This window comes from Excalfactoria chinensis, chromosome 20 (genome assembly GCF_039878825.1).
Source record: "Excalfactoria chinensis isolate bCotChi1 chromosome 20, bCotChi1.hap2, whole genome shotgun sequence".
Classification (NCBI taxonomy): domain Eukaryota; kingdom Metazoa; phylum Chordata; class Aves; order Galliformes; family Phasianidae; genus Excalfactoria; species Excalfactoria chinensis.
This window is the reverse complement of record NC_092844.1, coordinates 3,820,196-3,835,945: the sequence shown is the minus strand read 5'-3', so window position 1 is coordinate 3,835,945 and position 15,750 is coordinate 3,820,196. Positions and strand designations below refer to the sequence as shown.

The 15,750-nt window shown below is 47.9% G+C and overlaps 1 protein-coding gene across 2 annotated transcripts in view; it reads left to right on the top strand.

The window, feature by feature from the left end:
- The first annotated feature begins 10 nt into the window (after nucleotides 1-10).
- NOC2L (NOC2 like nucleolar associated transcriptional repressor) overlaps nucleotides 11-15,750 on the top strand; it is a 29,110-nt gene continuing 13,370 nt past the window's right edge. For both annotated transcript variants that reach the window (XM_072354027.1, XM_072354026.1), the window contains exons 1-14: nucleotides 11-114; nucleotides 206-334; nucleotides 835-1,006; nucleotides 1,370-1,498; nucleotides 2,115-2,235; nucleotides 2,757-2,847; nucleotides 3,289-3,367; nucleotides 3,689-3,799; nucleotides 4,351-4,464; nucleotides 5,081-5,269; nucleotides 6,444-6,583; nucleotides 8,728-8,839; nucleotides 13,777-13,890; nucleotides 14,036-14,137. In XM_072354027.1, coding sequence (XP_072210128.1) covers nucleotides 95-114; nucleotides 206-334; nucleotides 835-1,006; nucleotides 1,370-1,498; nucleotides 2,115-2,235; nucleotides 2,757-2,847; nucleotides 3,289-3,367; nucleotides 3,689-3,799; nucleotides 4,351-4,464; nucleotides 5,081-5,269; nucleotides 6,444-6,583; nucleotides 8,728-8,839; nucleotides 13,777-13,890; nucleotides 14,036-14,137 — 1,623 coding nt within the window. In that variant the 5' untranslated portion in view covers nucleotides 11-94. The remainder of the gene's footprint in view (nucleotides 115-205; nucleotides 335-834; nucleotides 1,007-1,369; nucleotides 1,499-2,114; nucleotides 2,236-2,756; nucleotides 2,848-3,288; nucleotides 3,368-3,688; nucleotides 3,800-4,350; nucleotides 4,465-5,080; nucleotides 5,270-6,443; nucleotides 6,584-8,727; nucleotides 8,840-13,776; nucleotides 13,891-14,035; nucleotides 14,138-15,750) is intronic.

The window sequence follows — 15,750 nt, the reverse complement described above, 5'->3', positions numbered from 1 at the left end:
CACACGAAGCTTGGCCACGCCCCCGTACGTGTGGAGGCGCCGCGAGGTATTCTGGGAGCGGAAGTGCGGCGGCCGCGAGGAGCGTGCGGGCGGCATGGCGGCTGCTGGGAGGAGGTGAGTGCTGCGGTGTTGGGGGAGGCCTGGTTGGGGCTGGGCTGCGTTCCGCTCGGCTTTCCTTGTTCATTCCTCTCCTTTGGTCCCGCAGGAGGCTGGAGGAGCTGAGCGTCGATGAGTTCCTCGCTAATGGCTTCGAGTCGGAGCCCGACAGCGGTTCTGAGGAGGAGGCCCGGCCGGTTGCGGGGGGGAGGCGGCCTAAGGCCAAGGCGGCCGCGCGGTGAGAGCCTGGGCTGAATGGGGGGGGGTCAGACTGGGCTTGGAGGTGGGTTTCTATCACAGTATGGAGTGGGAGAAGGCCGGGCTCTTAATAAAGGCTGTGTGAGCTGCCTTTGTTTCTCGTGGGGAAGGGAAGGCTCTGAGGACAGCACACTGCAGCCTTCCAGGCCTCGTTTTACTCAGAGGGCAATGAGACCCCGATATTGCTGCCCAGAGGTGTCCAGGCCCAGGCTGATGTGGTTGAGGGGGCACCCAGCCCACAGCAGGTGTTGGGGTTGTGTGGGCTTTAAGGTCTCTTCCATCTGAAGCCATCTGATGATTCTGTCATTGCTTAATCCTGAGTTAAACCAAACTTTGAGGCCTTCCAGAGCAGCTGTAGAAGCCACAGCCCTGATTATCCAGTCATCACTCTAATGAGCTGCAGGTGTGCTTAGTGCCCCGGTGGTTGCTTGCTTTTCATAGAGCGCTATGAGTAAACATGTTTTAATTCTTCTCTATCAGAAAAAAGGGAAAGGCATCTGAGCATAAAGACCAGCTCTCCCGACTGAAGGAAAAAGATCCTGAATTTTACAAGTTTTTGGAAGAAAATGACCGAACTTTGCTGAACTTTGATGCTTCGGACAGTTCTGAGGAGGAAGAGGGAGGGTTGCACATCCCACCTGACACATTAGAGGTAGCAGAATGCAGAACTTGAGTGATGTGTTAAATGTTTCAGTGCAGTATTCAGTACAATTCATTATTAATTACGTTTGGGCTGATGCTTGCACAGGTTCTCCACAGATTAGCTGCAGTGCTTGTAATCCAGAAATCAGCTGTGGCTTTGAACTGTGCATGAGTTAAGCTGCAGGGCTGAAGTAGCTTTATTGGGCTTTGTAATAACCTTAATTTTGTTATAACTTTACACAAAGTGCTGGTAACACCATTAATGCAAATTGCTACTGCTTGCTTTCTTCTTCAGTAGTTAATCAGCAGAAGAGATAAGACCAGAAAATAAGTGTATGTTTTCTTAGTCTTGGTATAATATCAACTTTTTTAGGAAGCAAGTGATGAAGGTGAAGATGATGATGATGATGATGATGAAGAACATGAGAAAGTCAAACAGAAGAAAGTTGAATCCATCCCCGTGAACTTGAAGATGGTTGAGGAATGGAAGAAAGCAGCAGCGGTGAGCAAGGAGTGAGAATACAAAGCACTGGAGCACGTTCTTTTATATGCTTGCTCACATGATGTCATCTCTAAAGGCTGTCTTTTAATTTGTGCATCTTTCATAGAAGTACAGAGGGTATAGTGTGCTGGTTCTGCCCATAGAGCTCGTGTTAGTTCAGCATGACTTATCTTTGTAGCTTTTACTTGGGCTCTTATTACTCTTGCTCTGAAGGGTAAGATAGAGAAAATGGAGTGGGTCAGAAGAAGGCAGAAAGATTAATTCTTGTTCATTGTATTGCTGTGCATTGTGACTTGGACAGTTCCAAGAACTTATTTCAAGTCCCATTTTGAGCATTGTACTCTGATGAAATATCTTGCTGCATCTGAGAGTGGGAGGGAAAGGTTAAGTTAGATAATTGCTTGCAGCTGTTTCTGCTTCTCCATCCTTCTGCCCCCCAACCAATTAAAAGCCCTAAGCTTATTTTAAAGCAGGTGAAAGCTGTTAGCACTTGCAACTATCTTGATGCTTTTTCTTGCATTGAATGTTTTATTGTTTTTTTACACTTAAAATAAATTCCAGCACTCCTATCCCTGTAAAGTGCTTCAGAAGTTTAATGTCTGGTTTTTATCCTTAGAGAGGGCTGACACCAAGACTTTTCCATGAAATCACTCAAGCATTCAAAGCAGCTGTAGCAACTACCAAAGGAGACAGTGGTGGGGCTGATCCCAGCAAGTTTCAAGTCCTTGATGCTGCAGGTGAGTTGATTTCCCTCCCTTTTCACACAGAGTATGGCAGGCTTCTCTGTTGGGAGAGAGTGAGATAAGTACTGATGGGGCAAACTTACCCTTTCTTCCTTGCTATTGTCTCTAGGACTGATCTTACAAGACTGTTTTGTTTTCTCACCCGATGACATTCTATAACCTTAATGTAGTTTGGAGCTCAGTTCTTCTGTCAAGCTCATATATCCCTAATGAGGACCTGTCAAAATAGTGCAGATCTAGATCACCTCTACAGCATTATTATGCTGTAGCATAGAGAAGATAGAACTTGTCACCATGCCTTTGCTCCCTTTTATATGAGCTCGAGGTTGTATCTGGGGGGAGAGTGGTATATTTCTGACCAGAAATCAAGGGGTGGGCTGGAAGCTTGTGGAAACTCTAGCTCTGTAGGAGTTACTGACTTGAGCTCTTCAAGGAGCACTTCTCAGGTTAGCTGGGGAACTCTGAATATATATGGAAAATGATCATTTGTAAATGCTTTAACTTTTTCTAACCAGTGTTCAATGCCCTTGTATCCTTCTGTATCCGGGACCTCTTCAGCTGCCTGCAAAAGCTGCTGCTTGTGAAAGCCCCTAAGAACAAACAAAAGTAAGTCTGGGGTGATGTGAGAACTGCAGGTGAGAGCTGTCTGGGATTATTTCAGAACTACATTCTGGCAGTGAGACTGGAAAAAAGATGGCAACTCTTCCTAAACAGTTATGAAGTTGTCTCAGAGCTGCCTAGCCAGGTTTCCTTTTTTCCCCTCTGAAAGTGCATCCACTTTAATGTTAGACTTCAGCTTCTTGCACAGTGCATGTGGGTTTAACAGAAGGGCATTTGGAACTGTGTGTGCTTGTGTTCAAGAGCAGTGTTAAGGCATTGTGAGTCAGATTTCGGAGAAAGAGGGGAGCCAAGCCTTCTACACAAAGCAAGGCCAAGTACTTCAAGCAGGTGTTTTTACTGACTGGCAGAACTGAGGAAACTAATCCGCTGTTCTTCGTGCTTTGTTACTGCTTTTTAAATCGAAGCCCAATTCTTGTTTGCTTCTAGAATGGTCCTTCCTACCAGCAGTCCACTTTGGAGCAAATTGCGACTGGATGTAAGAATGTACCTGTCTTGTACCATCCAGGTGAGGAAACCTCATGTTTGTGTTGTCAGCACTGGGATTTGTATCTGTGGGTTTCTGATCTGGGTGTTTTGAAATGAGGTGGGTGAGCTTTTGCTCACCATCACTAAAAGGAGAGCCAAGCAGTCAAAGAATTAATTAACAAGGCAGTCCTGTCATGGACTTGTTCTGTTCCTGATATAGCTTGCTTTTTTGGGCTTCCTTCTAGAAGAGGCTTTATTCCAGTCCTCTGGTAACACAGTTACTTGGGAACAACAAAATGAGATATTTAATAGTTAAAAGAAGACTACAGGCTAACTAAGCTTTCTTTGTTTTTCCTTGTAGCTCCTGTCTTGTTTAACAGAAGCCTCTGTTGGAGCAGCAGTCCTCCAGCACGTCAGTTCCATAGTGCCTTATTATCTATCCTTTCCAAAGCAGTGCCGGATGCTTCTCAAGGTAAGGTGGCATGCTGTGGTTTCATGGTAGTCTGGTCAAGACTGGATTTGCTCTTCCAGTCCCAGGAAGGACTTTTTGCTTCTTTTCTGGGCTTTCTGGCTGCTGTGAAACACTTTCATGGTGAGATGAGTGGGCACAATGCTGTGTGTTACTACTGCTAGTCCTCACACAAAGTGGCGAGGGTGTTCTGGGGAAGCTGTCTGTTTCCTTGCTGCAGATGGAGTACTTGCTGCCTGGGTGCTGAGGCTGTGTTTAGTCTGTGATGCTATTACACTCTTAAGAGCTGGGGGTGGAATATTTTTGCAGAAACTTAGTCACAACTGCTAAGTGCTTAAGAGCAACAGAGGAGGTGTGGAAGAGCAGAAAGAGGGCAACAGGGCGATGTGTTGGCATGAAAAACTGCAACATGTCATTTAGATGAGGCTGGGAACGCTCTGGTAAAGATGTATGGTTCCCTTGCTTTGTTTGATGTGGAGGGGGAGGGCTCAGGCCTTTCTGTTAGCAGGAGGGGCTCTTTGTCCTTTTGCTTATCTGCATCTTTTCCATTACAGCAAGCAATCCATTTGTGGAGCACGGGTGAAGAAACAGTAAGAGTACTGTCCTTCCTTGTGCTGAACAAGATCTGCCGCCACAGGAAAGAGGTGTACCTAAGTCCCTTGCTCAAGGTAAGCCTGACATTTCTTTTACTCTATAGCTTTCCTGAAGTCATATGCAAAAACCTTAAGGCAGAAGCTGTGTTGTGTGATCAGGTATTGGCACCTCCAGAAGATTAACTGGGAGAAATAGTTAGGTTGAAGTGTGGTCTCCTGTTTGTTACTACTGCCATTCTTGCAGGAGGCACATAGGCAGAGTCTTAGCAGGCGATGCTTCTGGTAATTGTCTGTGCAGGGTAAATACTGATGATTTTTGGTGCTGCTGAGCTGCTCTCATCTTTCAGCTAATAGCTGAGGTTCCCAAGTGTAGTTTGCTTCATTACTGTTGTTGCAAAGAGGGTCCTGTTAGCTACTGTGACCAGCTGTAGGCATGTATGACTCAAAGCCACCCCGCCAGTTCTTTCCTCTCTTTGTTTGGAGGAGCAATGGCAAGGGTGTTTTCCGGCTCTGTGCTGAACAATGTAGAGGTGAAAAGATCCTCTTTTCTGGCTCTGCTGAGGAAATAGCAGGCTAAAACTACCTTTGCTTATTCTTTATAAGTGGCTGTTTCTTATAGGAAACACTGGGGTTGGGAAGGTTTTGTTCTGACTTCAATGTGGTTGTATCTCATTTCTCTTTTCCCCAACAGCAAATGTACATTGCGTTTGTGAAGAATTCAAGGTTTACCTCCCCCAATGTGCTGCCCATGATCAACTTCATGCAGCGAACGCTGACAGAGATGTATGCCCTGGACACACATACCTCCTACCAGCATGCCTTCATCTATATCCGCCAGCTTGCCATTCACCTGCGTAGTGCAATGACCATAAAGAAGAAGGTGGGTGCCTACCAAAGGAATTACCCCCTCCTGTGGGGAATGTGTGGAGTGAGGAAAACTACTGTAGCCACTTGAGGCTTTTGGTGTCTCCTAATTCTCAGCACTTATCCAATCCGTTTCATGATGTGCCAAACAACAAAGCAGCTCAGACCTCTTGGGAACAGCCCTGATTTGGGCCACCTCCAGTCTGACCTAGCAAATCTGAGTCAGATTGCTAATCCTGGCTTTATTCTTGTTTAGCAAAACAGATCCCTATAGATTAATGGCTGAGCTGCTCCCAAACATTGCAGGACTGGTAACCAGTTAAATCTCTTGGCTGTTCAGACATGAGGATAAATGAGGTCTGGGATATATATTCCCTAATTGGATTGTGTTGGCTTCTTACACACTCAGTCGTGGCCCAGACAAGACTTAAATCTACTTGTTTTCACAGCTGGGGTGGGTTGTGGGAACTTTAGGTGACATCAGCACAGCCGAAATGTACCAATCTCAGCAGTAAGCCAATTAATTTAAATCAAATAGTGGGTGGTTGTGGAAGGTGATTACAAGAGCAGGTTGTGCTGTACAAGAGAAGCTGAGACCAGGCCTTGGTATGTCATAGTGAGTTGGGAGAGCTCTGTGATTTCCAGCTGCAGCCCAAGTCCCCATCACAAGGTTTGGGCCAGCAGTTGACATTAAGTACTTCTTCTCTCCTTCTGGTTCTTGCACACCTTGTTTCCATCATGTGAAAGAGTAACCTGGGCTTTGGAAGTGTGTGTGTGAAGGATGAGTTGGAGCTGAGGCTCCTTCAAAAGCATAATCTCTTAAGGAACTTCTGTGTAATGATTTGGATTGTGGGGAGTGTGTGGGCACGCATAACTCCTTGTTAAGGGTGTCCTTAAGGGACTTGTGTTTAGTTTGACACTAGAGAAGATGCTGAAGCACATGGCAGACGTGGATGGGGACTTGCCCAAGTGTCCTTTAAAAACCCTTGGATTTGTGCTGCTGATTCTGTGACAGACACAACACTGAATTTGCTGGGTGATGCATGAACCACAGCTGGACTGTTAATGTCTCTTTGAGTGGATCCTCTGTGTCCTCTTGGTGAATGCTGAGTAAAAAGACCTGCAGAGAAATCAAAGTGATCTCTCAGGAGCCCCGTTTTCAAGTCTTGGTGTTGATCCCTTTTCTGCAGGAGAACTTCCAGTCCGTCTATAACTGGCAATACGTGCATTGCCTGTATTTCTGGTGTCGAGTTCTCAGCACGATCTACCCCAGCGAGGTCATGGAGCCATTGATCTATCCTCTGACACAAGTCATCATAGGCTGTATCAAGTAAGTCGTTTTTTCTCTCTCCACTGGCAGTGCTGCTCTCATCTGATACAGCAGAGCACTGACTAAGGGGTGTTACTGCTTTGTGATTTGGATTTAACATTGCATTGTAAGGAACTGAGAGCTGCTTTTGATGGAGGCATTGTGAGCACGCGGCACAGAGGAATTAAAACACTGTTGAAGAGGAATTCAGCACCTCTGTTTTCTCTTGCTAAGATCATGGGCTCAGGCTTATGTAAAACCAGATAGTGTGCACAAAGGAATGGGTACAACTCCCAGTTGTATAGGGGGAAGATGTACTTAACTGTCTTGCAGCAGAACCTAGCAGCAATGAGAGCTAAACACAGAATCAAGTCTTCATCTCCAACTCTGTGAAGAATTGGCTTTCTGTGTGCATTTGTTGCTGTTTGAAGTATTAGGGGCACACTTAGTGTTTTTTAGTATGTCTCTGCTGAGAGGTGATTTTTATTTTTCCTCGTGGTTTTTGTGCTTGGATAGAAACTGCTGTTAATGGACGTTGAGGGAATTTCTGAATCTCTGGTGATCTCTGAAATCCTGTTAGCTCTGTAACCAGATTCTCAGCTTTAAAGCACCACCCGCCTGCTCTCGAAAAACTCCCAAGTGGTGATGAAGATAAGCAGATTTAAACGATCGTTAGGGCCATGCATACATCCTTCCCCCATCCCCCATGCGCACAGGCTGCTTCCCACTGCTGTTGCAGAGCTTTAGCTGTCCTGCAGACAATTCAAGGCAGTTTTTTGCCTGTCTAGGTGGATAAATCAGCTAGCTGGGGCCAAGGAAAGGTGAATCGGGTGAGTATCAGCAAGAGCAGCAAGTAATAAATAATGCTCCTGTCTGATGTGCAGGGCTGGTTGGCATGGAATACAGTTACCATCTGACAAGGCTTCAAAGGTTTTGGAGTGGGGAAAATAGAAATGGATCCCAGGATAACAAAGCCAGTGTCTGGGATGTATAGAATAGATGTTAGCATGTATGGGATATACAGATACATAAGCATGGATGGGAATGGTATGGCAGTGTGGGCTCCTGCTGCCTGAATCTATGTCCAGGACTTAGGTGCTGACTGCCAGTTCTTAGTTCTTGCTTAATTTAATGTCTGGAAGACTCAGACAGGGGTATGGGGCTGCATGGTATCACAGTGAGCAGGCTGCTTTGTAGAGACAGTATGGGCTGCTCAGCTGTGTGATGGGGTGGGAGGGAGGGAAGCTGGGCATGCAGCCTCACCTGCACAACCTTTCAGTTGTGCTGCTGGTGTAGCCCTGTTGGGAGCACCAGGAGAGTGATGGATGGCACTTGGAGGTGAAGATGCTCCTTCTCTAAGTGCCGTTAGGCCGGGAGGTGGCGCCTGGCTCCACTGAAAAGCAGCAAGTGGGGATATCTGTCTGTCTGCAGGACTGCATTGGCTCCTTGTGTTGCCCCAGGGGTTTATGTGAGGAAAGCACCACTCCTCAGGCTTTCTGCTCTAGGCAGGGACCAAGCTCTTGTTTTTTTTTCCCCTCATCTTGGAAAGGTGTTTTTTCCCCCCCTACCTTGTTCCTACCCGTAGCAGACAAGGTAGAAAGCCAAGCTATAAACATGGTGCTGGCTTACAGCTAAATGAATATCTGTGCTGCACTGAAGTTTTGGTCTCCATCCTCCTGGTGTGTTCAGAGGAGAAGGCAGGAACCCCTGGGGTGAGCCCTGGTCAGTTCTTCTTTGCAGAGCCAAAGCCCAGCTGTGCTTTGTATTCCCTGTGCATCCAGCCAGCAGGAAGTTAAGCAGATTGGTGCATCGCAGAGCACTCTGAAATTAATAGTCTTGGTTTACAGTAAATCTATACGTTTAGCAGGTTTATCCCTTGATCAATTAATTCCTGAGAATGGCTTTCGTCATCTGATCTGGTGCCAGATCAGGGGTGCAAGTAGATTTATTTCTATAATGGATGCAATGATAATTATTTCACTATTCTGTGGGCTTGGGGGGGGGGGGGGAGGATGGAGATGATTTATGGTTCCTAGTTAAATGGTGTGATACTAAAGCTGTCCTCCTTTTCTAGTGTAGAAAATGCTCCAGAATGTTGCTGAAGGCTGCAGACGCAGCTCCTGTTTTAGCATGACCTGATATCCTTCCATCTTTCTGCTCTCCAGGCTGGTGCCCACAGCTCGTTTCTACCCTCTGCGCATGCACTGCATCCGTGCCCTCACACTGCTGTCAGAGAACACCAGGACCTTCATCCCAGTGTTGCCATTCATCCTGGAGGTTAGTTGGTTCCTGCTGATCTAGCAGAGCCTGGTGCCTGTTTCCTAATGAGTTTTCATTTACCATACTCACCAACAGCTCCAACAGTTACCTGATCTGCTTACATCCTAAATTCCCTGGCAAACACTGTCAGGAAGAATGTATTGTATCGTTAGCAAATAGGATTAAACTTATGTTCTCCTGTGAGGGGAGAGTATCTGAGATCAGCTGGGTGCAAAATGCATTCCTGGGTGGTTAAGCAAAGGGTGTGCCAAAGAGGAGATCCAGAAGCTCAGCTGCAGTAACACCCTGAGCTGTGCTGTTGATACATAAGAGTTTCTCATAACCAACTTACAAAGGAAAAAAGAAAGGAAAAAAACTCCTTCTAAGAATGAAGAATTTATTTAGGAAAAGCATCCCATAGAGGCAGCCTGGCAAAACACAGTACGTTCAGTTGAAATATTGGGGCTCTGTTTCTCTTAGGATAATGCTGAGGCTGTCCAGCTTCCCCATGTATCAGACTGCTGACATCTCCCCATGTAGGTCTTGCTGTGAGGGCACAGAAGTAGTGCAGCTATGTTTCTTAGAAGAAGGGCCTTTGTATGAGGGAACAGGGCAAGGTGAGGAATGCAGAGCACCAGCAGGTCAGCATAAGGCAAGGGCATTCGACAGGAGTAAGGGAAGCTTCTATAATAAATGACCTGAGTCAGCCAGGCTCATTCCTAATCAAGTTCTGTTGAAGCAAAGTCTCTTGTGGTTTTGTGTTGTTGTAAACGTCCTTCACAAACCACATCCTCTGAGCCTGCGGGAGCCGGTGGTGTTTATAAATCTCCTCCTATCCCTCTCCACTCTGCCCTGGCCCTGGCCTTGTGTGGCTTTGCCATTCGCCTCCTTCCTTCCTCTTGTTCACACACATTTGAAATTCTGCCAGCCAGATCTTTAGTGATAGAGGCATCTCTGCTCTGTGGTGGTGGAGCCTGGGGGGAGGATGATTCCCTCTGCTGCTTATTTTCTCTAAAGCTCTGAGAGATACCATTGTCCCCTTGAGGTTGCTTCCCCCATCCTTGTGTTCTGGCCCCAACACCTCGGCTGTAATCTGTGTCAGGCTCCAGCCAGATGTTACCACACTGAGTGCTGAGCTTCCTCCCTGCTTCCACGAGCCCCTGACCACATCCTACCCTGCTGTGTGAGGCATTGCTTGGCCCAGCTTGTCCAGGCCTTGGTGACACAGGAGCAGGGGGGAAATGTCTGCATGCACATTGGGTGTGTTGCTCGCATACTTTCACATTCCTTTGACTTCCAACTTGGAGTGTTAACCTCAAACCTCCCAGCAGCTGCCAGCCTTTCCCTACTTCCTGCCCATCTCCTGCAAGGGGATCCCTCAAACACCCTGAGGAATTTCCAGGAGCTGTTTCCTTTGCCCTTCTGTTTCTTTCCAACTCCTTTCATAAAGGTCTCTGAATGCTCTCACAAATCCTGCTCTAGGAGGTGTTTTGCACCTGTGCAGTTGAGATAGCAGGAGCACCAGCACACAGAGGAGAACTGAAGTGCCTGAACTCCAAGGTGTCTGGCACTGCTGAGAGGAGAAACCATGTTCTCATCCCTGACTTAATGCTTTACAATGAGCCTTTTCATACTAGCTCACAAAGTCACCCACTTTGCAGAAGAAACTTCTTCCTTACATCCAGCTTGGATTTGTTGAACCTGATTGTTGCTTACAGTGGGAGGGATGTAACCCACCTGGTTCACACCTTCCAAACCTGCCCCAGAGCTGTGTGTAAAGCAGTCACTACTGAATACTGGGGGTAGGTGGGAAGTTATTGAATACTTTAGTCTTCTCCTTGTCTGTTGTTCCCACCTGTATTGCTCACTAAGGGGGAGTGTGCCCTCCCAGGCTTTCCTTTTCCAGCTGATGTACCAATAAAAGCCTTTCTTGCTCTCCTTTGCACCCCTTGCCAAGTTTAATTTTAGTGAAGCCTTGGTCTTCCTGACCCCATCTCTATGCAGCCCAGCAGCATTGCCATACTCCTCCCAGGGTACCTGGCCCTGCTGCCAATGCCTGTGCATTTCCTTCTTGCTCTCCAGTTTGAGACATGGAATCGCGGAGACATCGTGATCTCATCATGAGACACAGGAATCTAATCAGTGTTGGTATTTTAAGCAGGAACAGGCTTGAGGGGCACGGCTGGGGTCAGGGAGCAGATCGAAGCCTTCCCATGCTCCATTTGATGTGAAAGACAGCATACAGCCTGGACTGTTGCTGCAGCTGAATCCAAATGTGGTCAAGGAATGGCTCTGGAGTTTGTGGCCCTGTTTTTGTCTGCATCTGGAGCCACTTGTTTTTTTGTGAAGGCTTTGTATAGCCTTAGAGAAGATTCTGAAGAGCTCTCTGTAAGGAGGGACCATGTAACAGTTTCCCTTCCCCCTCACCATCAAGGAAAAACAGCCTTTGCTGCCTCTTGTCTCAGCCCTGTCACTGCCGTGCTTTCAGGAGACAGCAGATGGAATGCTTGTGCAATTCCCATAGGCACAGGAATTCCCCAAGCCCCTGCCAATAGAAATAAGAGCTGTCTACTTGACACATCGTGACAAGGGCTGATGCTCCCCAGCACAGACATCTAGTGCTGTGTCCTCTTTGGTTCTGCTTTTCAGGATGGAGTGAAAGAAATTGCTTAAATTGCCTCTTAGGCAAGAGGAGATTGGCTCAAGAGAGTGTAAAGCAGGCAGGCTTTTATTTTTGTGTTGTTCCTCCCCTCGAATGGCCTGTGAGATCCCAGGCTTTTAATATCTTTTTGTTCAGCACTTCAATTATCTTGTGACAGGAGTTAGTTTCTGCAGCAGGAGAACTGGTGCCTCATCTGCTGGAAGGCAGGTGTGGATAAACAAGGTGGAAATCTCCCCGCAGGCAGGCAGGCTTGGCATGCCAATTTAAAATTAGCTTCCCTGTGGAGGGATTGGGAAAGGGGTTAACCCCGAGAAGCTTAGGAAGGCGAGAGTTTTTCACTTTTGACACTTAAATGGCTTGAGATCTGTTTTGGATGTGCAGCTTGCTTTGGAGAAGATCCTGGGGGAGCTTGAAGTCCAACATGTGGGTGGTGGATGGAGCTTAGGTAGTGCTGGGCAATGTTAAACACTTGAGCTCTGGTTTTGTACATGGTCTGGGCTCTTTGCATCATTTACGTGGGGAGTAATGAGAACTTTGGACTCATTAGACTAAACTTCTGCTTGGTGCTGGTTCTTGGAGGCCCTACTTGAGTGGAGATTTGGAGCAGACGACCTGCAGGAGACCCTTCTCATCTCAACCTGTGTGTGACTGAAGAAGTGAAAGGCTTTTCTCAATGCTACCTTGTGACAGGATGAGGTGCAATATGTGCATCCACAAAAAATAAAGTTGGGCAGCTGGTTTGAACTGGAGCAGCTTAGCTGTGGGTGCCTTTGGGTATGGTGGGAGGGTGGTGGAGCAGCTGGAGGGGAGCTGCAGGCAGGTCCTGCTGTGCTCAGCATCCCTGCTGTGTGCTGGCCTGGGGCAGCCTGCCTGGGGGGCTGATCAAAGCATTGCCAGGGGGCTTCTGCTACAGCATGGGAAAAAGAAAGGAGGATGGGGTAATGAAGTGGACGTGCTGTGGGTGCAGCCTTGGTTCTCTGGTTTTCTGTCAGCACAGGCTCTATTTCTGAGCACACCGCACACATTATCTCTTTAGAAACTGATCTCAAGGTTGCCCTAAATCCTTCTCCTTCCTACCTGTGTGTTGCTCTGTCCCTTTCACTTGTCTGCTGATGCTTGTCGCGTGGGTTGGATCATTGGTTTCTGCCATTTTCGTGTCCTCTCATCCCCCATTATCCCTTTCCTACCATGTCACAGCATCCCTAGACATCAGTTATCCTTCCAGTCTGGCCACTAGCTGAGTTGTTCTGCTCAGTCTTAAGCTGGGAAGCACATTTTTCCCCCTTTCCACATGTCATGAGAGGCTCCCTGGTACCTCTGGTTGCCTTTCCCTGCTTGCCTTGTGGCTTGTAGGCTGCTCACAGGCTCGGTCCCTTTTGCTTTAATGCATCTGACCTCAGGGATCAATACTATTGTTTTGGCCAAAGAAATAACTGTGCATAACGAGGTTTATAGCATCGATTCTCTAGGCTAGGGCTCTTTGTTTTCACAAGCCACCAAGCTTGTCCCTCCCTTCCAAATAACCTGGATTGACAAATAAAATCAATCATTGCCTCCATGCTTTTTCAGGCCTGGGGGCATTTGTGTGACCTGACCAAGCTCCCTTTTCCCCCCCACCTTGCCCTCCAGCAATCAGCATGCTGTGTTGCCTCATTCTTGGCTGGTTGGGGTCTGATGATGGATGCCTTATTGCTGCATTGAGAGAATAGAAATTATTTCCTCTCCCAGAGTGAGATTTAAGACTGTTGAGGATTCTAGAGCCTGAACGCTTTGGAGGCAGGGATGTGAGGTTGCCCATAGGTGTTTAAAAACACAGATGGGCAAGACATGTACTGTGTCAGCCTCCCTCATAGGTTGTCATCTGGGGTGCAGGTGATTGCTGGTTGTTGACTGGCTTTTTGAAAGGAGAATCCATTACTTACGAACCTCCCTTGGTTGCTCCTCTTAATCCCCTCATGAGGGTCCTTGTGCCCAACTGGCTTTTGTAGTTCTTATCATCTTTCTCCTGAGCTCTGCCCCTGCCAGCCTGGGGAAGGTCACATTTGAACTGTTGCTCATTGCAGATACCTTTTGCTCCTTCCTTTGTCAAGGGGCTTCAAGCATCACAGCACACAGGCTCCCAAACTGTCCCTTGCTGGAGTGTGTAAAGAAGGGCAGTGTTCAGAAGAAGCAATCAGGAATCAGGATTTCCATTTGTCTTCTGAGCTCTGCTGTTGGCTGCATGATCTCAGCAGGATCGTGGTGCATGTTTTGAGATGCCATCATCTTTAGACTCCCTTTTCTTCTGTTGTAGATTTTCCAACAAGTGGATTTCAACAAGAGGCCGGGGCGCATGAGCGCTAAGCCTATCAACTTTGCAGTCATCTTGAAGCTTTCAAATGCCAACCTGCAGGAGAAGGCCTTCCGAGTAAGTGGAACTGCTCACATTGCCCACCCTCAGAAACATGATCAAACGTTGTCCTGGCGGTGTGTTTTGCCTTCACATCCCATAGGTTAGAAGCTCATTTCCCAGGCTGGTTCCTATCTGATGTTTATTTGTGTTCCCTACCCAGGATGGACTCATTGACCAGCTCTATGACCTGATTCTTGAGTATCTTCATGGCCAAGCCCACAGCATTGGATTCCCAGAGCTGGTCCTCCCTACTGTCATTCAGGTAAGGTGTAAGGCATTTCTTGGTCACACCATGAATGTGAACAGAGTGGGGATAAGGTCTTTTAACCCAACTACAAACTCGGACAGTGTGAGGGGAGAGCTGCTCACCTCTTCCTCATCATAGTTTTGGGTAATTGGGGGGGAACTGAGGCATCACATCTGAAACAAGGCTGAAGATGGATGAAAAGGGCTTTAGAATGAGCCACTCTTCTGGAACACAAAGAGGGATGAGGTGCTACATGATGCCTGTAGTGATACATTTCTGACTAGTGAACTCAGTTCTTAACTGGTTTAGAATTGCCCAAATTGCTGTGTTACATCACTGTAATACCTGTGCTCTCAGAGCTTGCCTTATCACATCCATCGTGTGCTCTCCACAAGACAGCAATCCCCAAATCCCAAACTCTTCCTTGCAAAGCTCCATAGTTCTTGTATCTGTCCCTCTTCCACTCTGCACGTAACAGCACTGCTGCAAAGTGCTCTCCTTTCCCTCTGCAGTGGCTGCTCTTCCTCACCACTTACATAATTCATTGTCTGCAATAAAACTGCCTCATAGGGTTGTGTGTCTGGGTGTATTGTGCATAATCCTCCCCTAACACCTAGCTAGCTGCGTGGCTTTGGTGCAGAATGAGCTGCGCCCTCTGCTTAGAGCAGCAAGATTGCTCAGTGCAAACATATTGGAACTTGTTCCCTCCCTCCCTTTGCATTCCTCTCTATTTTTAACTCCTGAGTGGCAGGTGTCATGCAGGCTTGGCAGAGGGCTCTGTGGGCACGCACACCTCTCTGCTCCATGCCATGAGCCAGTGTGTCTGCACATGTTGTCACTGCGGTGCCTCCGGCTGACGTGGAATCAACATCTCAGCTGGGTCCCCATGCTACAGATCGCCTTGTTTGTGCTCTGTGCAGCAGGCTGGCAGCTGCCAGGCACATGCCTTTGGCTGGGCCCCGCTGCCTGGCACGGGCACTGCCTGGCTGGCAGCCTGCTGCTGTGGTTAATGGGAGCTGACAGGCGCTCTCCAGGCTCAAGGAGCAGCTCCTGTGCTTGCTTATCAGCAGTGAACAAAGCCCTCTCCTCGCAGCCAGCAGCTGTTGGGGGCAGCAGGGCTGTCGGAGCCGGAATGAGGAGCGGCTGACAGTCCTCTGGCACTGAGAGCCCCGTGGCTTCCAAAAGTGCCTTGAGACGGGGCTGTGTTTCTGCAGAGAATTAATGCTATTGGATTCCTATTTGGCTGTCACTAACCACAGCCTCGTGGCGTCTGCTGGGCCGGGGTGCTGAGGTTAGCTTCCCAAAATCTCAGAGAGCCTTCGGGAAAGTGTGTGTGTGGGGGGAAGGCTTTTCCTTTGGAATGGGTCCAGTTAACTATAAAAATCCATCTGTCCCCATCCTTTTTCCCCTTGCAGTGAGCTCACGCTGCTCAGCGCCGTGCTGCAGGGGCTGGCTTCCAGCTGGCCAAGGCTGCAGCAGCTCTGGGAGAAGCAGGGCTGAGTTGCCTTCAGCCTGAACTCGGGATGCCTTCGAGGCAGGAAGCAGCGGGCAGATCAAAGGGGAGCAAAGGCAGCGGGGAGGGAGGCAGCTCAAAAGCTGCTGTTTTCTAGCCAGTCAGCTGGGTTGAC